A 26778-nucleotide genomic window follows, 5' to 3' on the forward strand; every position below is an offset into this window, starting at 1 on the left:
TTAAAACTGATCCAATGAACCATTGTATCAAACACGGCCCAAATGTGCCTAATTTGTTTATTAAAAACGTTTATGTTCAAAATTGTGCACGCTCCTCAGCATGGTATTCTCTCACTGTAATAGCTACTGTAAATTGGACAGTGCAGTTAGATTAATAAGAATGTAAGCTTTCTGCCAATATCAGATATGTCCCGGGAAATGTTCTTGTTACTTACAACCTCTTGCTAATCGCATTAGCTTATGTTAGCTCAACTGTCCTGTGGACGGGACACCGATCCCGAAGAATTAACCCTGTAACCACAAAATTCGGTCTCAATTACCAATTTCCCTGGGAAATAAATGGACATCGCAGGAGACTGTGTCCTGCACAGTGGCAACAGAGAGAGAGGGGTAAGATTGCCTTTCTCATTGTGGACAAACTTTGTATAGATGGACAGCTATTCCCGAGACAGCTCCATAACACCATGGCTATACTAAATTCTACGGGGACACCAGATTACGGAATAAATTATGGGGACTGTAAAATATCTGAACAGTATGAAGTTGATATGCGCACATACGCACTCAATTACACACACAGACACACACACACACACACACACACTTGCTCTTGCTCTCTTCTCTCCTTCTCTCTTTTTTCTCTTCTCTCCCTCTCTCTATTGTCTAGAACTTTCTATAATTCAACATGGTTCTTGTTTGTCTGTCTACATGTCTATTTATGTTTACAACAAGCAATGGGAAGATATCAGAGCAGGGACATTGGGGAATAACATCTTGTACGGGATACATTTGTACTGTAGTGAAGCCGTCTCTATAGTAATGCAATGTCTCTTTCATAATCATGTGATACGTCAATTACTATGGAAATGCTGGGATGTGTTTTTCTATGAATATGATATTTAATGCACCTTTGATGTTGATTCTATATGGATTACAATTATCATCTTGAATATGAAGGCTACACTCACTTCATGTTACCCACATAGACACTGAACCATGCAAATTGGCTGGGTTATTAACTATTTAGACATCACACAGTATAGAAATGTTATTCTGTCAGGTACTCAGCAGGATGATCTGATTTTATTAAAACAAGACCCAGTCTATCTAAAAAAAAACTGGAGGCCCCTTACACTTCAATGTTGTGATAAACAAATACTAGCAGAATGTATAGCACTCACAATTAAACAGGTTTTATCAGGTATTGTTCATCCTGGTCAGACAGGTTTTTTACATGGACGATACATTGGAGATAATATAGGACAACTACTAGAAATAATAGAACATCATGAAACATCTAAGAAGCCAGGCCTGGTATTCATAGCAGATTTTGAAAAGGCCTTTAATAAAGTAAGATTGGATTTTGTTTTTCAAGAATATTAATAAGAAAAGCTCAACCTTTGTTTAAAAAATGACTTTTTGCCTTTGTGCAGAAATTAAATTAAAATTAAACCTTGTTTAAAGAATCTCTCTTTTTCAAACAAGCAGTGCAGAGCTGGTTACAATTTCATCCCACAGAAAATACCAAATAAATATTATGGTCGAACTAATAATGTGCTGATTGATAAAATTCCTGCATTTAAGATGTTTGAGAAGGGTATTTTGTTTTTAAATAATATTGTAAATTGGATGAGTTAGTGATAGAGTTACAGTATGTCTTTCATGGAGCTATCGGAAATGTATGGGAAGGTCTTCTCAATCCAAGATTGCAACAAATTGATTATAGCACTACCCCAAAAATGGACGTAGGGAACTGGTCTGCCCAATATAAAGGATCAAAACTGGGAGAGGAACAAAAATAGCATAAATAGGAAAATAACCCAGTTTCATTTGGGGACCAGGATGTTAACAACTGTGCCGTACAGTTTGAAAAATAGCTGGGAAGAGATTTTTGATGTACTGATTCCATGGCAAAAGGTGTTAAGAGTTCAAGATTCAAGACTTCATGCTTTTCAGCAAAAATGATGCCACCAACAAAATGTTGACTATTTGTGGCATTCAACTTCTGCAGATTTTGTTGCGATGATACAGAATCAATAAACCGTTTGTTCTGGTATTGCCGTCAGGTAGCTTGTCTCAGTTTAGGAATGGCTGAAAAAGCATAGCATTAATCTGAAATTGACGCTAGAAATAGCATTATTGGGAGATTAGAAAGACCTGGTCAGTCAATTACTAATATACTAATACTCTTAGTAAAAGTATTTATCTTCAACTTGCAATCTGTGGATTCGATCAGATAGATAAAAAATGATGTTAAACATCAAAGCATAGTTGAAAGATATTTAAATGGCACGTAGAAATCCAAAGAGGCTGGCCAACAGAGACAGACAGGTGGGATGGGCTGAGGGAAACTGAGGGTTGGAATGTGGAACTGGAGACAGGTGGGATGGGCTGAGGGAAACTGAGGGTTGGAATGTGGAACTGGAGACAGGTGGGATGGGCTGAGGGAAACTGAGGGTTGGAATGTGGAACTGGAGACAGGTTGGATGGGCTGAGGGAAACTGAGGGTTGGAATGTGGAACTGGAGACAGGTGGGATGGGCTGAGGGAAACTGAGGGTTGGAATGTGGAACTGGAGACAGGTGGGATGGGCTGAGGGAAACTGAGGGTTGGAATGTGGAACTGGAGACAGGTGGGATGGGCTGAGGGAAACTGAGGGTTGGAATGTGGAACTGGAGACAGGTTGGATGGGCTGAGGGAAACTGAGGGTTGGAATGTGGAACTGGAGACAGGTGGGATGGGCTGAGGGAAACTGAGGGTTGGAATGTGGAACTGGAGACAGGTGGGATGGGCTGAGGGAAACTGAGGGTTGGAATGTGGAACTGGAGACAGGTTGGATGGGCTGAGGGAAACTGAGGGTTGGAATGTGGAACTGGAGACAGGTGGGATGGGCTGAGGGAAACTGAGGGTTGGAATGTGGAACTGGAGACAGGTGGGATGGGCTGAGGGAAACTGAGGGTTGGAATGTGGAACTGGAGACAGGTGGGATGGGCTGAGGGAAAGTGAGGATTAGAATGTGGAACTGGAGACAGGTTGGATGGGCTGAGGGAAACTGAGGGTTGGAATGTGGAACTGGAGACAGGTTGGATGGGCTGAGGGAAACTGAGGGTTGGAATGTGGAACTGGAGACAGGTTGAATGGGCTGAGGGAAACTGAGGGTTGGAATGTGGAACTGGAGACAGGTGGGATGGGCTGAGGGAAACTGAGGGTTGGAATGTGGAACTGGAGACAGGTTGGATGGGCTGAAGGAAACTGAGGGTTGGAATGTGGAACTGGAGACAGGTTGGATGGGCTGAGGGAAACTGAGGGTTGGAATGTGGAACTGGAGACAGGTGGGATGGGCTGAGGGAAACTGAGGGTTGGAATGTGGAACTGGAGACAGGTGGGATGGGCTGAGGGAAACTGAGGGTTGGAATGTGGAACTGGAGATAGGTGGGATGGGCTGAGGGAAACTGAGGGTTGGGATGTGGAACTGGAGACAGGTTGGATGGGCTGAGGGAAACTGAGGGTTGGTGTTACGGATACAGTTATCCTGTGTGTGTGTATCCTGTGTGTGTGTTTCTTTTCTCTCCTTCTCCCCTCACAGGTGGAAATCATCACTCCCCAATCAGTCAACAATCAATCATCAATCAGAAGACACACCTCCTCCTATTTCCTGACCTATCACAGTTCCTTCCCCATGGTTTAAAAACCCCATCATTTGTTTGTTCAAGAGCTCAGCTCAGCTCAATCTCTCTGTAAATGCCATGTCTGTAGGTCTCTGTGTTTCACTCTCGCTTTGTGTCTTAACCTCTCTTTTGTTTAAGCACCTCATAGCACTTTGTCATCACCTGTGAGTATTGTTTTTGGTTATGGTGTTTGTTTGTTTGCTGGTGGGAAAAGGGGGACACCAAGACAAGTCGCCCATGGGCATACACTACCCGTAGGTGAACTTTGTTAAATACACTAGTTAGAACTGGGCGGACCACCCACTGTATTTTTGGTTAGTTAGTTAGTTGTTGTTAAAGTAGGCTAGTCTAGCTTAGGGGTGTGTTTTTGTATATTTATTGTTTCTTTCCTTGGGTCCAGCTCAGCCCCTTTTCCTGCTCTCCCCATTACCGTGTGTTTATAAATAAACCTAGAGTTTGACGGTAGATTTCTGTTGTCGTGGTTATTTCGTGCACACTTTTACTTTGTCACAATAACAATTTGCATGAGTTATGTTACGGGTCTCATTACCATCCCCCCTAGACTGTCGGGCCAAAAGGGATTCGTAACAGTTGGAATGTGGAACTGGAGACAGGTGGGATGGGCTGAGGGAAACTGAGGGTTGGAATGTGGAACTGGAGACAGGTGGGATGGGCTGAGGGAAACTGAGGGTTGGAATGTGGAACTGGAGACAGGTGGGATGGGCTGAGGGAAACTGAGGGTTGGAATGTGGAACTGGAGACAGGTGGGATGGGCTGAGGGAAAGTGAGGATTAGAATGTGGAACTGGAGACAGGTTGGATGGGCTGAGGGAAACTGAGGGTTGGAATGTGGAACTGGAGACAGGTGGGATGGGCTGAGGGAAAGTGAGGATTAGAATGTGGAACTGGAGACTGGTTGGATGGGCTGGGGAAACTGGGCAACTGGAGACAGGTTGATGGGCTGAAAACTGAGGGTTGGAATGTGGAACTGGAGACAGGTGGGATGGGCTGAGGGAAACTGAGGGTTGGAATGTGGAACTGGAGACAAGTGGGAGTAAAGATTGATGGTCAAAGATAAAAGTAAAAAATATAGTCAAAATAAACAAAAAATAAGTTTAACCGACACTTAAAAGGAACATTGTTACATCCAATGCCTGTTTGCCTGAGGCTGGTGCCACGCAAGTGCTTGTTTGCATGCATACACACAGACACACACAGACATAAATACATGTAAATAGTGCCAGTTGGACCTTGCTGTTTAGATATTTGTTGTTCTTGATGTCGTTTGTTTTTGCATTGTTGTTTTCTGCTCTTTGTTTTTTACTTCTTTCTCTTTTGTTCGTTTTGTTGGTTGTTGGCTCATTGGGTGGGTGGTGGTTTTGTGTGTGGGGGGGTGGAGATGGGAGGGTTTGGGGGTGGAGGGGGAGCGGGAGTTTTTTTCAGAGCTATTGGGGTGTCTTGGATGGTTGAGGGGCAGCTCTTGAGGGAAACTGTGGGGGATCTTGGATGGTTGGTGGCCTGGCAGTTGGGAGCTTGGGCCGGTGGTCAAGAGGTCGCCGGTTCGGGTCCCTGATTCGACTGGGTGGGGGATCTGTCCATGTGCCCTTGTGCGGGGCGCTTGACCCTGGTTGCTCCTGTGGATCGATCTGGATGGGAGTGTCTGGTGGATGACTGAATGTAATGTAAATGTTGAGCGGCTTCACTACAGGTAGATAGCATGTAAAAAAAATATTAAAAACTGTACTTGACATTCATTCATAATATGTCGAATTCCAAAGGGAAGCTTTGAGATCTTGTTGCTATTAGAAGAGTAGGAGGTTGCTGAGGGTTGAACAGCTCATATTAATGTCTGAAATGGCGTGAATAGAATGGTATCAACCACATGGATACCCATGTGTTTGATACATTTACATTTGACATTTTAATCATTTAGCAGATGCTCTTATCCAGATCGAGTTAAAGTTAGTGCATTCATCTTAAGATAGCTAGGTGGGACAACCACATATTACAGGCATAGTGAGTACATTTTTCCTCAGTAACATAGCTACTGTATGAGTAGAACCAGAGTTAGGAGGTGGGGGGGTCAAGTGCAAGTGCAGGTTGTGCTTATTTTTTAATTATGTTTTTTTTAATTCCATTCCAGCCATTACTATGAGCCCATCCTCTCCAATTAAGGTGCCAACGGCCCCTTGTGATTAGAAGTCTAATATAGGATGTGAAGTATGAAATAAAAATGGTAATATAATATGCGTTCCCTCTACAACAAACTCTGTCACCGATGATGAGAATTAGGTCTTGATCTTTACAACATTTACATTTCTCCACCCAATGCACTTAAACTGTGTGTGTGTGTGTGTGTGTGTGTGTGTGTGTGTGTGTGTGTGTGTGTGTGTGTGTGTGTGTGTGCGTGTTTCTGTTGTAGCTTCATTAAACAGATAATATAGTGAGTTTATATTTAGCTACAGTCACATTAGATGCTAGTGATGTGTAACAAGACAAACACTGGGGTTACACAGTGTGTCTGTGTCTGTTAACTTTTTGTGCTCATCATTTTCTCTCTCTCTCTCTGCCTCTCTTTCTCTATCCAACCCATCTCCCAGACTCTTCTCTGTCCAAGGCCAGCCCATGTTCGGAGCCAGGGAAACCCTGTAACCCATGTCTTGATGCAGCCAAGGCTTGCAACCTCAATGAAACCTGCAAGAGACAACGCTCCAATTACATCGCTATCTGCAACAAGCTCTCTCAGCCCTCACTGGCCAACCAGGAGCCTTGCAGCCGCAAACGATGTCACAAGGTGGTTGGACCTGCACAAATGACATCCTATTCCCTAGTAATACACTAATTCTGACCAGATCCCCATCACATGATGAATGATAATAATTATATTATTTTGTGTTCCCAGGCGCTGCGTCAGTTCTTTGAGCGTGTGCAGTGGGAGCTGAGTTACCCCCTGTTGTTCTGCTCGTGTTCGGACCAGGCCTGTGCTGAGAGACGTAGACAGACCATTGTACCTGCCTGCTCCCACCAGGAGAAACACAGACCCTCCTGTCTAGAGCTACGACGCGCCTGCCGCTCCGATGCACTCTGCAGGTAAACAAACCCAGACAGACACACACAAAAACACATACACCTCGACAAAACGTACACTCAAGTGTACACATGGATTTGCACACGCATGCAGGAACATAATTCCAAACACACTCAAGTGTGCACACTCATTTATGCATGAACACACAAACAAACACATACACACCCGAGCACTGGGATCCCAATCTTTTGGCTGCCTCATGCATTTAATTTCCTTTCTGCCTCCTACATAATGTTGAAAAGACCCCAGTGGTGTGTGGATCTGTTTGGGTGGTTGTGTGTGTGTGTGTGTGTGTGTGTGTACTGACAGACTTTAAGGGTGATTTTTTTTTAAAATTAGAGCGTGAAAGAGAGTGGCCAAAGATGGACAGAGAAAGAAAAGAGAGAGAGGTGTAAAAAAAAAGAGAGAGCAAAGAAAGAGAGAGCGGTAGAGATATTAAGAGGATAGTTAGATAATGGTAACGGGTGTAACTTGGGGCAACCTCTGAGTTGGATGCTAATTGCAACAGGCAGCCAGGAACTCATTAGCTATGCAAATATGGTAAATATGTAAATGAGCAGTCCCAATGAGGGATGACTAATTAAAGAGAACGTTTAGACAAAACAATCTAATTATAACCACAAACAGACACAAACATACCCACGCACAACTACACACTAGACAACAACCCACCTACACACTCCTATCTCCTCTCCCTTCCTCTCTTCTACACTCCTCTCCTCATCTAAGTGTAGGAACAAGTTGTTTAAATGGGAGTTTAGGCTATTTCTGACTACATTATGTTTTCAAGGTCAGCATTGTCAGTTATGTGTTTATATGTTATTAGAATTACATGGTGTATTGTGTGTGTGTGTGTGTATTTGTGTGGATGTGTGTGTGTGTGTGTGTGTGTGTGTGTGTATTTGTGTGGATGTGTGTGTGTGTGTATGTGCATTTTTTTCTGCCTCTGCTAATGTAGATATTATAATAAGGTGTCTCCCATGGGATTACGGTGAGTCTGCTTTACTTTGACTGACAAGTCAGGGTCAGAGAGAGAGAGGGGAAAAGAGCGAGAGGAATGAGAGCTGGGGAGGGTGAAAAAAAATAGGATAGAAGGAGAGTGGAGAGAGAGAGTGTAGAAAGAGGGGGGAGAGAGTCTATGTCCTCATTAGATATGCATGCACACCCCTTTAGCCAGCCAAGGTTATTAGCTTGGACACCAGAAAACAGCATGTAGCAGCTAACTGTCACGCTGTAAGTCCAACTTGTATTTCTTTATGTGCCCAACTTTTTCTTCAGTGTTACAGGTACAAAAAACAAAGCATACAACGATAACCCCAACCCATCAGCAAACATTCACTGTCTACTTGATAAGCAACTCCAGTGTAGATTTGGCCTTGTGTCTGAGGTTATTGTCCCCCTGAAAGGTGAATTCATCTCCCAGTGTCTGGTGGAAAGCAGACTGAACCATGTTGTCCACTAGGACTTTGCCTGTGCTTACCTTCATTCCATTTATTTTCATCCTGAAAAACTCCTGAAAAAATACCCATAACATAATGCAGCCACCATTATGCTTGAAAATATGGAGTGGTACTCAGTAAGAGCGTCTGCTAAATGACTTAAATGTAAATGTAAATGTAATGTGTTGTATTGGATTTTCCCCAAACAAAACACTTTGTATTCAGGACAAAAATGTAATTGCTTGCCACATTTTTGCAGTATTATTTTACTGCTGTTTTGCAAGGGAGATGTGTCAGATATTCTTTACAGGCTTCCTTCTTTTCACTCTGTCAATTAGCCTAGAATTGTGGAGTAATTACAATGTTGTCATCCTCAGTTGTCTCCAATCACAGCCACTTTGACATTATCTGGTATTGTGTGTTGGCCAGTGACAAAAAAATCTGAATTTTATCCATTTTAAATTCAGGCTGTAACACAACAAAATGTAGAACAAGTCAAGGGGTGTGAATACTTTCTGAAGGCACATAGTTTGTATTTATTATGGATCCCCATAATATCCTCTCACTCTACTACATATCTACAACATAAAATCCATGTGTACTGTACGTGTGTGTATAGTGCATATATTATTGTGTGTTTGTATGCATGTGTCTGTGCCTATTTTTGTGTTGCTTCACAGTCCCCGCTGTTCCATATGGTTTATTTTTATCCGTTTTTTTATAAAATCTTATTGCTTGCATGCGTTACTTGATGTGGAATAGAGTTCCATATAGTCATGGCTCTATGTAGTACTGTGTGCCTCCCATGGTCTGTTCAAGACTTGTGGACTGTGAAGAAAACTCTGGTGGTATGTCTTGTGGGGTATGCATTGGTGTCCGAGCTGTGTGCCAGTACTTCAAACATACAGCTCGGTGCATTCAACATGTCAATACCTCTCACAAATACAATTAGTGATGAAGTGCATGTTATTAATGTTAGCTCTCTGTGTGCATCTAAAGTCCAGCCATGCTGCCCTGTTCTGAGCCAATTGCAATTTTCCTAATTCCCTCTTTGTGGCACCTGACCACACGACTGAACAGTAGTCCAGGTGCTACAAAACTAGGGCCTGTAGGACCTGCCTTGTTGATAGTGCTGTTAAGAAGGTACAGCAGTGTTTTATTATGGACATACTTCTCCCCGTCTTAGCTACTGTTGTATCAATATGTTTTGAACATGACAGTTGACCATGACAGTTGATACTATAACATCCTTGGTTAGTCCAAGCAGTTTAGTCATCTCAACTTACTAAATTTTCACATTATTCATGACAAGATATAGTTGAGGTTTAGGGTTTAGTGAATGATTTGTCCCAAATTCAATGCTTTTAGTTGTTTTTCCTTGCTACCAATTCCGAAACTAAGTGCAGCTCTTTGTTAAGTGTTGCAGTCCTTTAATTTGATGTAGTAGCTCACACATTTAATTTTAAATTTTTATCATTACTTTTTATTTTAGCCTACTTGGTAAATATTTTCTTCTTCTTGAAATACACTGTTGGTTAAGGGCTTGTAAGTAAGCATTTCACGGTAAAGTCTACATTTGTTGTATTTGGCACATGTGACAATAAAGTTTGATTTGATGTATAGTGTTGAGTCATCCGCATAAATAGAAACACAACAATAGCAATAGCTTTATTCAAAGCCAGTGGCATGTCATTAGTAAAGATTGAAAAGGTAAGGGGCATAGACAGCTGCCCTGGGGAATTCCTGATTCTATTGTGTTGGATAGGCTTCAATTAAAGAACATCTTCTGCATTCTGTTAGACAGAACTCTTTATCCACAATATAGCAGGGAGTGAAAGCCATAACACATACGTTTTTCCAGCAGCAGACATTGATCAATAATGTCTAAAGCCGCACTAAAGTCTAACATAACAGCCCCCACAAGGTGCGGCAGGGTAGCCTAGTGGTTAGAGCTTTGGACTAGTAACCAAAAGGTTGCAAGTTCAAATCCCTGAGCCGACAAGGTACAAATCTGTTGTTCTGCCCCTGAACAGGCAGTTAACCCACTGTTCCTAGGCAGTCATTGAAAATAAGAATTTATCCTTAACTGACTTGCATAGTAAAATTAAAAATATATATATATATTATCATAATTGGTTTGTATGTGTGGGGCTTTAGCGGAGTCAAGTATATTCGTCCAGGCCTCAAATGATCCTTGATTAGCACTTTTCATTATTGTGGTTGATAATGCTAAAGTTATAATTTCTAATAGTAACTGTATCCACTAATTAAATGGGAGAGAGTGTGCAATGCTGTCTGTGAGCAGTAATCTTCTCTGATTGATTGAGAGATTCAAAGGGCTATCATTGTTAAGTAACATACTGTAATAGATGAAAAGCATTGAATACTTAAATATACATGCACTTCAAAATGTATTTTGTAACTTTGCCACAGAAGCATTCAATTGCAGGGCACTGCCACATCATTTACCTGATTTAGGGGACACAGTGAACAGTTGGGAGTTGGGGACAATTTCACCATAATATGTTTCCTTGGTGTTAAATACAGTCTGTGAACAAACATAAAATGTATAAATTAATGGTTTGGATTATGGGATACCAAGGTCATATTTTTCCATATTCTATTCCAATTAAAGGGTTGTTAAGATTCAATTCGATCTGCAGACCATACTTTTTAATGGCTAATTGTTCAGATTCAATTAGATCTGTGGACCATACTTTTTTCATGGCTATGAATATGAGCCTTCCCAAAGCTGTTTATATATTATAGAGATTGGGAGCACAGATCATTTATTTATAAAACCAATCATAGAATGGTTTGGTAGTTGGGTTTCCCAAGGGACTCCATAGGGAAAAAATGTGGAATGTTCTCATACCATTCGTGTCCATGATATCAGTAAGGGTATGGATTCCACATTTAGACCATTGGGGGGATGCAAAAGGCTACCCTCCGGATTACCCGAGATGGCATAGCAGTTCAGACGTCTTTTGTCCTCGTCTTGTCGTGTCCTGTATATATATATATATTTACAACTTTTTTTCACATACATTTTATTTTTATTTTTCCATCAACTCATCTTCAAAACACTCTCCTGCAACCCGCCTCACCAATTTATATTCATAAATAAGTATTATTTACCTCAAATCTGCAATCCTCCAAGAAGCTAGCCAGAAGCTAGCCAGAAACTCCAAGAAGCTAGCCAGAAACTAACCAGAAGCTAGCCAGGAGCTAGCTAGAAGCTAATCAGAAGCTAGTTCAGAAGCTAGTTAGCTTCTTTACTGGCAAATCGTTAGTATTCAGCTAACCACAGTTTGTGGTCATCAGCTATCCTTTAGCTCGAAAATCTATCGGCAGTTTTGTACGGCGCAGCGCGGCTCGGAACGGAACATACCGGACCAATTTTTCTCTCCATGTCCTTGGATTTCAACTGCTCTCTGGACATTCATTCACGGATCTCACAGCTAGCTAGCTGCTATCCGTGTGTCTATCTGCTCTTGTCGATTCCGGAGCAAACATCAATTACTCCGGAGCTAGCTAGCTCCGTCAATCACTCCTGAGCTCCGTCAATCACTCCTGGGCTGCAGTCACCTATCCGGACCCGTTTTACTGCCTACGCGGAGCCCCACCGGGCCTTCACAACTGGACTGCCGACGTTATCTACCCGAAGGAGATCCGGCTGGCTCCTCCGTCGCGACGTTACCTGAACGCCCATCTGCGGCCTGCTAACCGTTAGCTGTCTTACCGGCTGCTCTCAGAATAGACAATCGGACAATTTATTTATTTTTATTATTATTATGTTTCTTCTTGGGCCTCTATAACTATATCTATTGTTTTTTTCTGTGTGTGATTTGGACTAATCCCCTCTACCACACGGAACCCCACTAATCTACTGACGGAACGCAAGAGGTGGCTAACAACAGACCTCCATCCTATGCTAGCTTGCTACCGATGTCCTGGCCAGCTGTCTAAATCGCCGTGACCCCCAAACCAAACACTCCACTCACTGGAATCTTTTGATCACTCGACTAAGGATGCCTCTCCTTAATGTCAATATGTCTTGTCCATTGCTGTTCTGGTTAGTGTTTATTGGCTTATTTCACTGTAGAGCCTCTAGTCCTGCTCACTATACCTTATCCAATTTATTAGTTCCACCACCCACACATGCAATGATATCTCCTGGTTTCAATGATGTTTCTAGAGACAATATCTCTCTCTTCATCACTCAATACCTAGGTTTACCTCCACTGTATTCACATCCTACCATACCTTTGTCTGTACATTATACCTTGATGCTATGTTATCGCCCCCAGAAACCTCCTTTTACTCTCTGTTCCAGACGTTCTAGACGACCAATTCCTATTGCTTTTAGCCGTACCCTTATTCTTCTCCACCTATGTTCCTCTGGCGATGTAGAGGTGAATCCAGGCCCTGCAGTGCCTAACTCCACTCCTATTCCCCAGGCGCTCTCTTTTGATGACTTCTGTAACCGTAATAGCCTTGGTTTCATACATGTTAACATTAGAAGGCTCCTCCCTAAGTTTGTTCTATTCACTGCTTTAGCACACTCTTCCAACCCGGATGTTCTAGCTGTGTCTGAATCCTGGCTTAGGAAGACCACCAAAAATTCTGAAATTTTAATTCCAAATTACAACATTTTCAGACAAGATAGAACTGCCAAAGGGGGCGGTGTTGCAATCTACTGCAAAGATAGCCTGCAGAGTTCTGTCGTACTATCCAGGTCTGTACCCAAACAATTTGAACTTCTACTTTTAAAAATCCACCTCCCTAAAAACAAGTCTCTCACTGTTGCCGCTTGCTATAGACCACCCTCTGCCCCCAGCTGTGCTCTGGACACCATATGTGAACTTGCCCCCCATCTATCTTCAGAGCTCGTGCTGCTAGGCGACCTAAACTGGAACATGCTTAACACCCCAACCATCCTACAATCTAAACCTGATGCCCTCAATCTCACACAAATTATCAATGAACCTACCAGGTACCCCCCCAAAGCCTTAAACACGGGCACCCTCATAGATATCATCCTAACCAACTTCCCCTCTAAATACACCTCTGCTGTCTTCAACCAAGATCTCAGCGATCACTGCCTCATTGCCTGCATCCGTAATGGGTCAGTGGTCAAACGACCTCCACTCATCACTGTAAAACGCTCCCTGAAACACTTCAGCGAGCAGGCCTTTCTAATCGACCTGGCCGGGGTATCCTGGAAGGATATTGATCTCATCCCGTCAATAGAGGATGCCTGGATATTTTTTTTAAATGCCTTCCTAACCATTTTAAATAAACATGCCCCATTCAAGAAATTTAGAACCAGGAACAGATATAGCCCTTGGTTCTCCCCAGACCTGACTGCCCTTAACCAACACAAAAACATCCTATGGCGTTCTGCATTAGCATCGAACAGCCCCCAGGATATGCAGCTGTTCAGGGAAGCTAGAAACTGTTATACACAGGCAGTTAGAAAAGCCAAGGCTAGCTTTTTAAAGCAGAAATTTGCTTCCTGCAACACTAACTCAAAAAAGTTCTGGGACACTGTAAAGTCCATGGAGAATAAGAACACCTCCTCCCAGCTGCCCACTGCACTGAAGATAGGAAACACTGTCACCACTGATAAATCCACCATAATTGAGAATTTCAATAAGCATTTTTCTACGGCTGGCCATGCTTTCCACCTGGCTACTCCTACCCCGGTCAACAGCACTGCACCCCCAACAGCAACTCGCCCAAGCCTTCCCCATTTCTCCTTCTCCCAAATCCATTCAGCTGATGTTCTGAAAGAGCTGAAAAATCTGGACCCCTACAAATCAGCCAGGCTAGACAATCTGGACCCTTTCTTTCTAAAATTATCTGCCGAAATTGTTGCCACCCCTATTACTAGCCTGTTCAACCTCTCGTTCGTGTCGTCTGAGATTCCCAAAGATTGGAAAGCAGCTGCGGTCATCCCCCTCTTCAAAGGGGGGGACACTCTTGACCCAAACTGCTGGACACTCTTGACCCAGACTTAGAATACGTGGACAACTACAAATACTTAGGTGTCTGGTTAGACTGTAAACTCTCCTTCCAGACCCATATCAAACATCTCCAATCCAAAGTTAAATCTAGAATTGGCTTCCTATTTCGCAACAAAGCATCCTTCACTCATGCTGCCAAACATACCCTTGTAAAACTGACCATCCTACTAATCCTCGACTTTGGCGATGTCATTTACAAAATAGCCTCCAATACCCTACTCAACAAATTGGATGCAGTCTATCACAGTGCAATCCATTTTGTCACCAAAGCCCCATATACTACCCACCATTGCGACCTGTTCGCTCTCGTTGGCTGGCCCTCGCTTCATACTCGTCGCCAAACCCACTGGCTCCATGTCATCTACAAGACCCTGCTAGGTAAAGTCCCCCATTATCTCAGCTCGCTGGTCACCATAGCATCTCCCACCTGTAGCACACGCTCCAGCAGGTATATCTCTCTAGTCACCCCCAAAACCAATTCTTTCTTTGGCCGCCTCTCCTTCCAGTTCTCTGCTGCCAATGACTGGAACGAACTACAAAAATCTCTGAAACTGGAAACACTTATCTCCCTCACTAGCTTTAAGCACCAACTGTCAGAGCATCTTACAGATTACTGCACCTGTACATAGCCCACCTATAATTTAGCCCAAACAACTACCTCTTTCCCAACTGTATTTCATTTATTTATTTATTTTGCTCCTTTGCACCCCATTATTTTTATTTCTACTTTGCACATTCTTCCAATGCAAAACTACCATTCCAGTGTTTTACTTGCTATATTGTATTTACTTTGCCACCATGGCCTCTTTTGCCTTTACCTCCCTTCTCACCTAATTTGCTCACATTGTATATAGACTTGTTTATACTGTATTATTGACTGTATGTTTGTTTTCCTCCATGTGTAACTCTGTGTCGTTGTATCTGTCGAACTGCTTTACTTTATCTTGGCCAGGTCGCAATTGTAAATGAGAACTTGTTCTCAACTTGCCTACCTGGTTAAATAAAGGTGAAATAAAAATTAAAAAATTAAATGACAAGACATTATTGTAAAATATTGGGTTACGGGCATGCCATTTTGATTCCCAGTTACATTTTTTTTAATGTTGTACAAAAGGGAAATTGTTTGAGCAATAATAGGACCGAAGCATAGTTAAAACATTTTAAGAGATATATCAGTGAAGACCACCTCATCGAGGGCAAGAGGAGACACTATATTTCTCTCTATACTTAGCCAAGGGGCTAAAGAATTATGTCTAAACCAATTTAGGATGGGGCGAAATGCTAGTACCTGGAAATCCTGGAAATACATTTTATCGTTTGGTACGGATAGTCCTCCTATCTCTTTCCCTCTTTGTAAATGTGTTAATGTTTATCCAGGATCGTTTACCTCACTACACAAATGTTGATACCACACTATGAATTGTGTCCCAATTGCCAGAAGGGGGAGCCATGGGAAGCATTAAACTACAGAAATTCATCCGTGGGAGTTTTTCATTTTGACAATAGATATTCTGCTAATTAAAGCAACTGGGATATTATTCCATCTACTGAGGTCCAATTTAATTGTTTTCAGCGTTCTGTTATTAAAGTTTCTGTCAATGGTTTTATCTAAGGAAGGAAATAATTCTACTCCTAAATGTTTAAAATGGGAAACAGCAGGGTAGAGATGGAGTACTCCAATGGGGTCTTAAGAGGCATTGAGGCAGAAATTAAGATGAATTAATCTATGATCTTCAATGTGTTTGGGAGCGATTGAGATACATTGTCCAGATACAGTATTGTAACATTTTGTCTGTGTTTAATGACAGGAAGTGATCAGGAAAATGTGTGTTATTTCCTTCGATTGATGAATTGCCTGGGTCAGGGGTTTCATGGATAATAATAATAATAGCAAAGACTAAAAAAATTGCCTTGTCTGCTGCTTCTAGTGATTCTGAACGGCGCAAAACATATATTGCCGGCTATAACTATGACTGAGGGATTAGAATATGTTATTTTAAGCATATGAATGAAATTGGAACCAATACCCATATTTATTTTTATTTTACCTTGGCAAGTCAGTTAAGAACAAATTCTTATTTTCAATGACGGCCTAGGTCAGGGGAAGAACGACTGATTTTTACCTTGTCAGCTTGGGGATTTGATCTTGCAACCTTCACAATTACTAGTCCAATGTTCTAACCACTAGGCTACCCTGCCTCGCCAATTATGTTCCAACACAGACCACAGATATGACCATTCTCGTCGATCAAAAGCTTTTCCTGCATTGAGAGATAATACAGTCCAAGGAACTGTTCTTTCTGATGACGCATCTAAGATACTGTACACTTTGTAATAGTCGAACGAGGTTATCCGAGGATAATCGCTTTTCAACAAGCCCGCCTTTGTCTGTGTGGAACTATTAGGGTACGTAATTCTAGAAACGGGATGACAACATTTTGTAAAATAGTTTAATATCGGTATTTATCAAGATAGGGGGTGAGAGTGAGAACACTGGGTGGCATCCTTCACAATTTTTAATAAAAGCGAAGTTAATGATGTATTCACATCTCTCCCAATTTAACCTTTGTGAACGGCTGTATTAATCATTTCGAATCAGGCTGGGGGTGCCTGTGTATGCTGTCGCAGTGCCTACTACTATGATGTCAAAGTGGATGTCGGCAACCCGTCACTGCTCTGGATCAAGGCGGGCTTCTCCATCTTTCCAAGGCCTGCACCAGGCAGTCCTTAAAGGCTTCTCCATCTTTCCAAGGCCTGCACCAGGCAGTCCTTAAAGGCTTCTCCATCTTTCCAAGGCCTGCACCAGGCAGTCCTTAAAGGCTTCTCCATCTTTCCAAGGCCTGCACCAGGCAGTCCTTAAAGGCTTCTCCATCTTTCCAAGGCCTGCACCAGGCAGTCCTTAAAGGCTTCTCCATCTTTCCAAGGCCTGCACCAGGCAGTCCATAAAGGCTTCTCCATCTCTCCAAGGCCTGCACCAGGCAGTCCTTAAAGGCTTCTCCATCTTTCCAAGGCCTGCACCAGGCAGTCCTTAAAGGGTTCTCCGAATCCTGTGAAGCGTGGTAATGCGTGGATTTCCTCATCCTTCTCGCCAGCTGTGATTTTGGGACGCTCCATGGTAAGAAAAGTGCCCATCCCTCGTGCAAAAACAATGTCCTAGCCCGGAGCTCGAGTAAATGACATTACTAAGCTCCTCGTGAATGTAGTATGTCAGAACATGGACATTGATTCTATTGTAGTCCATGTGGGTTTTAATGACATTATGAAGGGCAGCTCTGAACAGTTGAAAATGGATATTAAAAAGCTGATTGACTCTGCTAGACACTAACAAAAGACCCGTAATTTCTGGCCCTGTGCCCTATTTGAATTGTGGCATTGAAGGCATTAGCAGGAGTTACCTGTCTAACAGAACACAGAGGGTGTTCTTTAATGGAAGCCTCTCCAACATAATCTAGGTAGAATCAGGAATTCCCCAGAGCAGCTGTCTAGGCCCATTACTTTTTTCAATCTTTACTAACGACATGCTTTGACTAAAGCCAGTGTGTCTATGTATGCTGATGACTCAACACTATACATGTCGACTACTACAGCGACTGAAATGACTGCAACACTTAACAAAGAGTTGCAGTTAGTTTCAGAGTGGGTGGCAAGGAATAAGTTAGTCCTAAATATTTCCAAAACTAAAAGCATTGTATTTTGGACAAATCATTCACTAAACCCTAAACCTCAGCTAAATCTTGTAATAAATAATGTGGAAATATAGCAAGTTGAGGAGACTAAACTGCTTGGAGTAACCTTGGATTGTAAACTGTCATGGTCAAAACATATTGATTCAACAATAGCTAAGATGGGGAGAAGTATGTCCATAATAAAGCGCTGCTCTACCTTCTTAACAGCTCTATCAACAAGGCAGGTCCTACAGGCCCTAGATTTGTCGCACCTGGACTAATTTTCAGTCGTGTGGTCAGGTGCCACAAAGGGGACCTCTGAAAATTACAAAAAATTGCAATTGGCTCAGAACAGGGCAGCACAGCTGGCTCTTAGATGTACACAAAGAGCTAATATTAATAATATGCATGTCAATCTCACCTGGCTCAAAGTGGAGGAGAGATTGATTTCATCACTACTTGTATTTATGAGAGGTGTTGACATGTTGAGTGCACCGAGCTCTCTGTTCGGACTACTGGCGCACAGCTCGGACACCCATGCATACAACACAAGACATGCCACAAGGGCTTGTAAGTCAGCATTTCACGGTAAAGTCTACACTTGTTGTATTCGGCGCATGTGACAAATAACGTTTGTTTGATTTGAAGAGGTCCCTTCACAGTCCTCAAGTCCAGAAGAGACTATGGGAGGCACACAGTACTACATGGAGCCATGACTACATGGAACTCTATTCCACATCAAGTAACTGATGTAAGCAGTCAAATTAGATTAGAAAAAAAGATAAAAAATACACCTTATGGAATAGCAGGGACTGTGAACCAACACAAACATAGGCACAGACATATGCACAGTCACACACACACAATAACATACACACTATACACACACTTACAAATGGATTCTGTACTGTCGATATGTCGTATTGGTGGAGTAGGAGCCTGAGGACACACAGTGTGTTGTGAAATCTGTGAATGTATTGTTTTAAAATAGTTTAAACTGCCTAAATTTGCTGGACTCCAGGAGGAGTAGCTGAGGCCTTGCCAGCAGCTAATGGGGATCCATAATAAATACAAATACCGTAATAATAACGGTATTAATAAGTACAATGTTCAGCAATCATAATAATAATCAGGGCCGGCTCTAGCCTTTTGGGGGCCCTCAGCGAGACTTGTTTGGGGGGCCGCCCACCAACCGGGCAAAATACATTTGTGGCCCCCCTTTTGTTGTTGGAGAGAAATGTTTTATCCAGTCAATTCAACACCTTTTATAAACTAGTCAACACTTGCTGTTCAGTTGTGCTATGTGAAACACGCAAAATAAAATAAATGAATGTGTCAGAAAACAATAATTAGGCTTAGTCGTGGATTTTGACTTATTGTTACCACTTACATTACATGGGACGTGCAAATGTATGCACATCATGCTCTCTCTCCCTCCACTGTGTAAAGAGATTTGACTACAACCAGAGATCTGTATATTATGACAAGTTGTTCATGTCTCTGCCCAATGGGAGTTACTGTCCCAAAGGCAGGAAGGCAGAGGCACAAGCGTAGGTCCAATATACACCCATTGGGCATATTTTCGACAGATTCTCTCCTCTTCCTCTCTGCTGTGTTTCTATGTCATTGTCAGGACCCGGTTACAAACTCAGGTCTCCAGTGTGAGAAACAGTCACTTAGCAAACTGAGCCACTAATAGTCAGCAGAACACAAAAGATGAGGCAGACACAGCAGTACTTGAGACAGTGTTTTAATAAAGTAAAAAGGAAAGTACTTCAGGCAAAAATATACATCCACAACGCCAAAAGTAAATCCAAGAGAAAAAGTTAATCCTCCAAGTCAAAAGGTAAATCCACAAGGTGGTAGGTACAGCAGGGAAAAAGCCTCAAAAGATAATCAAAAATAAATAAACGAGAACAAAAACAGAGTACCACAAGAGAGTCCAACTGGAGTAACAAATGTTCACAGCATCGCTGGGGTTGGATGCTAACATTCAAACACAGAGCAAAAAACTGAGGGAAACTAAGGGTTTAAATACATTCAAGGGAAATGAGGCACAGGTGCAAATAATAATCTGGAAACAGGGGGAAAATAAAGGGTCAAAAAAGCACAATGGGGGCATCTAGTGGCCAAAAACGGAACAATCTTGGACAAATCTTGACAGTCATCACTCACTTTGTGACCGACAGGTGCCTATCCTATCTATAGTTCGCTAGAAATTTTAAATGAAAAGTAGCATAGTTAATATGAAGTGCAAAATGTAGCCGGCTGAAAATAATCCAACGCTAATGGAAAACACTGATTACTACAAGTTTAACCTCTTAGTCCGACCCACACCGTATTCGGTCGCGTAATCATAGCCTCAAGCTCATTACCATAACGCAACGTTAGCGATTTCTAAAAATCGCAAATGAAATGAAATAAATATGCCTGTTCTCAAGCTTATCATTTTCTTAACAATCCTGTCGTCTCAGATTTTCAAAATATGCTTTAGAACCAGAGAAAATCAATTATTTGTGTAAGAGTGGTGATAGCTAGCTTAGCATTTAGCGTTAGCATTTAGCACGCAACATATTCACAAAAACCAGCAAAGGGATCAAATAAAATAATTTACCTTTGAAGAACTTCAGATGTTTCAATGAGGAGACTCTCAGTTACATAGCAGATGTCCAGTTTTTCCTGAAAGATGCTTGTGTAGGACACAACGTTCCATTTTGTTACTATGCATTTGGCTACCGAAACTAACCGAAAATTCAGTCACCTACACGTCAAACTTTTTTCCGAATTAACTCCATAATATCGACTGAAACATGGAAAACGTTGTTTGAATCCATCCTCAAGGTGTTTTGTCATATATCTCTTCATTGAAATGCCATTCCTGGAAGCCTGCATTGTTCTCAGATTCGGATGGAAAAATACTGGTAGGTGACTTTTGCGCACCAATTTCCACACAGACACCGTGCGGGACCCCTGGTAAATGTAGTCTCTTATGGTCAATCTTCCAATGATATGCCTACAAATACGTCACAATGCTGCAGACACCTTGGGGAAACGATAGGAATTGTCCGTTCATTCCTGTCGCATTCACAGCCATATAAGGCGATCATGGAAAACGTGCCATCAGAAATCCTGTTGATTTCCTGGTCGCTCAAACATCTTGGTTTTGCCTGTAGGTTTTGTTCTAAGGCACTCACAGTGAAAATCTTTGCAGTTCTGGAAACGTCAGTGTCTTCTTTCCAAAACTATCAATTCCAAGCATAGTCGAGCATCTTTTCGTGACAAAATATTGCGCTAAAAACGGGCACGTCTTTTTATCCAAAAATGAAATACTGCCCCTAGAGTCTTAACAGGTTAAATAACTTGCTAAACTAACTTACCAATCTATAAATTGTTAGCTGACATGACTAATGTAGTGACTGTCAGTGACTGACAACACAAGAGAAAAACTGCTGATGTACAAACAAATGTTGAACTTGCGTTTTCTAATATTATAACATTCAATAGTAACTTGAGACCCCTACTGAGTCTTGTCTTATGCTGAGGGCAGCATCACAGCCATAGGCTAGGCTGTATGATAGCATACCTGACTATTATGCCAGTCAAACTGAGGTTATCCTAAATCTGTCGGGACATCCCCTTGTATCAGGTATGAAGGTAAGACCCAGATGCAGACCACGTTGAAGAAACAATAGTTTAATATTTCAACAGGGGCAGGCGATAGACAGGTCAAGGCAGGCAGGGGTCAGTAAACAAGAGGTGGGGCAATGCTACCGGATGGCAGGCAGGCTCAGGGTCAGGGTAAGCCAGAGGTTAGTAATCCAGAGGGGAGAAATGGTACAGGTTGGCAGGCAGGGTCAGGGGCAGGCAGAGTGGTCAGGCAGGCGGGCTCAGAGTCGGGACAGGCAAGGGTCAGGCAAGGGTCAAAACCAGGAGGGTGAGAAAAGAGAGACTGGAAAAAGCAGGAGCTGAGACCCAAAACCCTGGTTGACTCGAACAAACAAGACAAACTGGCAACAGACAAACAGAGAACACAGGTATAAATACACAGGGAATAATGGGGGAGATGGGCTACACCTGGAGGGGAGTGGAGACAATCACAACAACAGGTGAAACAGATCAGGCTGTGACACCTTGTGTGTTGGGCTTGATGTGCTTCTCGAATAAGTCTTGAGCCTCCTAGGCAGTGTACAACTTGTGTGCTGTATTCTTGAAGGTCAAGATTTGTTTTGCCAGGGGGATGAAGCCACATCTCAGGTTTAGCTTGCGTAACTGGGATTTCACCTCATTGTAGGTCACCCTCTGGTTCAGCAGTTCGGCACTCAGGTCTGGGTAGATGCTGATCCTCTTCTCCGCATAGGTCAAAGCCCCTGATTTGATTTGATTAGATTACACTACAAGGCGAATAAATTGCAGTTTGACGTCAAAACTGTGGATTCGTACAATTCTGTACCAAGATCCGTTCCGGAAAGGACCTGTGCGGTGCGGATTTTTATCAGCAGGGAAGTTTTTTTTAAAGATTTTTATCAGCAGGGAAGTTTTTCCTGCCAAAACAGTTCATAGAAAAGATTGTTCATGAAGGAAGTTGGCTTCCATACTTCCACACCAGTTTGAAGTCCTGTGACCCGCACATTGAATTTAAGGGAATGATTTTTGAGTGATTTTGTTTCATTTTTTAAAAGATATTTCCCCTTCTAGCTTAGTTTGCGGTGTCTCCAGGTCATGGAGTCGCCCTTCTGTCACATTGGCTGCTGTCTCCAAAATGTTCACATTAATTGACTAGGTATCCGCTTTAGAAGTGAACTGTGAAAGACATTTATTTATCGGTTTTAATTGCAAGTCGAGAGCAGAGGTAATTTCCTCACGAACAATGTTTCGGATGGTAGCGGCCAACTCTTTCTGTTGTCGGGTGTTGAGAGCTGCCATCTTCCTACAGTTGAAATGTGAACGGACAGAATATGCCAGCTGCTGGAGCAAATAGAGTTACTTTTGTTCCTTGTAATACAGTGAACGGCCCACACCTTAATGTGATGTTATATGTTGACATTTATTTGAAAACAAGTCAGTTAATTCAGTTGTTTTGCAAAGCCACGAGAAATCCATGTGTTTCAATGCATGCCACCAGAACCAGAACCACCAAACCTTTCCTGTCTGTCTTGTATTTCAACACAGTTCTCTTTTAGAATATGAACACACACACACACACACACACACACACACACACACACACACACACACACACACACACACTCCACCCTTTGATTGTGGACTATAAATCAGACACCACATGCACCATCACAGCTCCTCCGAACCAATGGCACAGAGGTCAGTGTGTGTATGTGCCCATTTTAAAGGTTCCTGTAAAGCAATTCTCATCCATCCTCACACACATAAACCGATACCCACGTACACACCCAAAAACACACAGGCATGCGCACACACACTCCCATGGAGTGACTTACCTCTATGAGAATGTCAACAGCACAGCATTCAGACTATGAGCGATTCACAATACATATCTTGATTTTTTCAATCCTTTCTCTAAATAAGCTTTGTTGTACAATTAAAGGTCAAATCCACAGCATTTAGCATCAACAGTCAACTATAATGTAATGAAGTCAGAGCTTGTGTAATCATACCTGAATATACAGTGCCTTGCAAAAGTATTCGGCCCCCTTGAACTTTGCGACCTTTTGGCACATTTCAGGCATCAAACATAAAGATATAAAACTGATAGAGACATACCCCAAGCGACTTACAGCTGTAATCGCAGCAAAAGCTGGCGCTACAAGTATTGACTTAAGGGGGCTGAATAATTTTGCACGCCCAATTTATCAGTTTTTGATTTGTTAAAAAAGTTTGAAATATCCAATAAATGTCGTTCCACTTCATGATTGTGTCCCACTTATTGTTGATTCTCCACAAAAAAATACAGTTTTATATCTTTATGTTTGAAGCCTGAAATGTTGCAAAAGGTCGCAAAGTTCAAGGCGGCCGAATACTTTTGCAAGGCACTGTATAAGCCTTCATGACAACCATCATTATTTGATCCAAATAGTTGTACCTGCTTTTTGGCAATAATCACTGATCTAGCTTTCAGGTCTTCTATAAAAATGCCCTTTTGTTAACAAATTTAACCAGGACCATGCATAATGCACATTCACTGATAATGTAGCAGGCATGAAAAAAAATGATCACCCGTCTCATAAACAATCTCTCTAGTACAAGCCCACATGCTAGTGAGTAGCCAGCTAATATTTATATTTCAGGTTTAGCCAACTTGGATCAAGGTATAATTTCACAAGCGTTGAATTCAGCTAACAAGGTAGAAAAGTTTAATTGTTATGAACACAACATTTTGTTCGTCTCCAACAGTTTGAACAGCATGCTAGCCTGTCCACTTTGTTCACATGTTGAAATCAAGTTACCTACCTTATTTCTCAGAATTAGAACGAGTTGCCAATTCATTATATCATTGTTATATGCTTATTGCACATTAAAACACCAACTAAAAAGCTAGTATACAGTTACTATAAAGCTAGTATAAAGTATTCAGACCCCTTGACCTTTTCCATATTTTGTTATGTTAATGCCTTATTCTAAAATGGATTGACAATTTTTTTTTCCTTTATCAATGAAAAAACAAAAACAGGTATTCAGACCCTTTACTCAGTACTTTGTTGAAGAACCTTGAGTTTGACACTACAAGCTCGGCGCACCTTTTTGCTGCTGCTCTTTATTTAGATTTTTTTTAAAGATTTTTTTTACTTATCTATTTTTCTTAAAACTGCATTGTTGGTTAAGGAAGCATTTCACTGTAAGGTCTACACCTGCTGTATTCAGCGTGTGACAAATACAATTTGATTTGATTTGGGGATTTTCTCCCAATCTTCTCTGTAGATCCTCTCAATTTCTGTCAGGTTGGACGGGGAGCGTCTCTCCAGAGATGTTCGATGGATTCAAGTCCGGGCTCTGGCTGGGTCCTTGAGGACATTTATAGACTTGTCCTGAAGCCACTCCTGCGTTGACTTGGCTGTGTGCTTAGGGTCATTGTCCTGTTAGAAGGTGAACCTTCACCCCAGTCTGAGGTCCAGAGTGTTCTGGAGCAGGGTTTTATCAATGATTTCTCTTTTCAACTTTCCCACGATCCTGACTAGTCTCCCAGTCCCTGCCGCTGAAAAACAACCCACAGTATGATGCTGCCTACACCATGCTTCACCGTAGGGATGGTCCCAGGTTTTCTCCAGACGTGACACCTGATTCAGGTGAAAGAGTTCAATCTTGGTTTCATTACACTTTAGAATCTTGTTCCTCATGGTCTGAGAGTCTTAGGTGCCTTTTGGCCAATTCCAAGCGGGCTTTCATGTGTCTTTTACTGAGGAGTGGCTTCCGTCTGGTCAATCTTCCATACTGGCCTGATTGGTGGAGTGCTGCAGAGATGCTTGAACCAAGCTTGTAGCGTCATACCCAAGAAGACTAGAGGCTGTAATTGGAGCTTCAACAAAGTCCTGATAAAGTGTGCGAATACTCATGTAAATATAATATTTCAGTTTTTTATTTTTTATACATTTGCAAAAAAAATCAAAACGTGTTTTTGCTTTATCGTTATGGGGTGAGATGAGAAGAAAACTAATAATTTCATCCATTTTAGAATAAAGCTGTAACGTAACAAAATGTGGAAAAACTTTATTTTACACATGCGGCGAATACAACAAGTGTAGACTTTACCGCGAAATGCTGACTTACAAGCCCTTAACCAACAGTGCAGTTCAAGAAGAAAAAAAAAATGTACCAAGTAGACTAAAATAAAAAGTAACACAATAAGAATAAGAATAATGAGGATATATACAGGGGGCACCGGTACCGTCAGTGTACGGGGATACAGGCTTGTTGAGGTAATCTGTACATGTGGGGGGGGGCGACGTGACTATGCATTGGTAACAAACAAACAGCGAGTAGCAGCATATACACAAGGGAGGGGGTGGTCAGTCAACGTAAATTGTCCGGTGGCGATTTTATGACTTGTTCAGCAGTCTTATGTCTTGGGGGTAGAAGCTGTTGAAGAGCCTTTTGGTCCTAGACTTGGCACTCTGGTACCACTTGCCATGTGGTAGCAGAGAAAAAAGTCTATAAATTGGGTGACTGGAGTCTCCGACTATTTGATGGGCTTTCCTCAGACACCGCCTATTATGCAGATCCTGGATAACTGGAAGCTTGGCCCCAGTGATGTACTGTGCCGTTCGCACCACCCTCTGTAGCGTCTTAAGGTCAGATGCTTAGCATTTGCCATACCAGGTAGTGATGCAACCGGTCAGGATTATATCGATGGTGCAGCTGTATAACATTTTGAGGGTCTGGGAACAAATGCCAAATCTTTTCAGTGTCCTGAGGGAGAAAAGGTTTTGTCGTGCCCTCTTCACAACTGACTTGGTATGTTTGGACTACGATAGTTTGTCGGTGATGTGGACACCAAGGAACTTGAAACTCTCGACCCGCTCCACTACAACCCCGTCGATGTTAATGGTGGCCTGTTCGGCTGTCACGTAGCTAGGAGTGGTGGGTGCGGAGTCAGGCGCAAAGAGCAGAGGTTTAGGGAAAAACTACTTTAGGGAAAAACAACAAGCGAAATAATGACCGACCCAAACAGGACACCAAACAGTCTGAAAAATAACAACAGGCGAAATAATGACCGACCCAAACAGGACACCATACAGTCTGAAAAATAACAAAACACAACCATCCACAAACAGAACAGAGAACAAGCCTGCACAAAAGCAGACGGGCATAGAAGGCTTAAATAACTCTGAAACAAAACCTCAAACAAGAAACAGGTGAAACCAATAGACATAACCAACAGAAAAAGAAAAGGGAAGCGGTGGCAGCTAGTAGACCAG

The 26778-nt window shown here is 42.2% G+C and overlaps 1 protein-coding gene across 1 annotated transcript in view; it reads left to right on the plus strand.

Annotated features, from left to right (window-relative positions):
• The window catches only part of LOC124049099 (GDNF family receptor alpha-2-like), an 86015-nt gene that overhangs the window by 37208 nt on the left and 22029 nt on the right, over positions 1-26778 (plus strand). Inside the window, exons 4-5 of the mRNA XM_046370446.1 lie at positions 6267-6460; positions 6569-6756. Coding sequence (XP_046226402.1) covers positions 6267-6460; positions 6569-6756 — 382 coding nt within the window. The remainder of the gene's footprint in view (positions 1-6266; positions 6461-6568; positions 6757-26778) is intronic.

The sequence above is a fragment of the Oncorhynchus gorbuscha genome, linkage group LG11 (assembly GCF_021184085.1).
Source record: "Oncorhynchus gorbuscha isolate QuinsamMale2020 ecotype Even-year linkage group LG11, OgorEven_v1.0, whole genome shotgun sequence".
Lineage (NCBI taxonomy): Eukaryota > Metazoa > Chordata > Actinopteri > Salmoniformes > Salmonidae > Oncorhynchus > Oncorhynchus gorbuscha.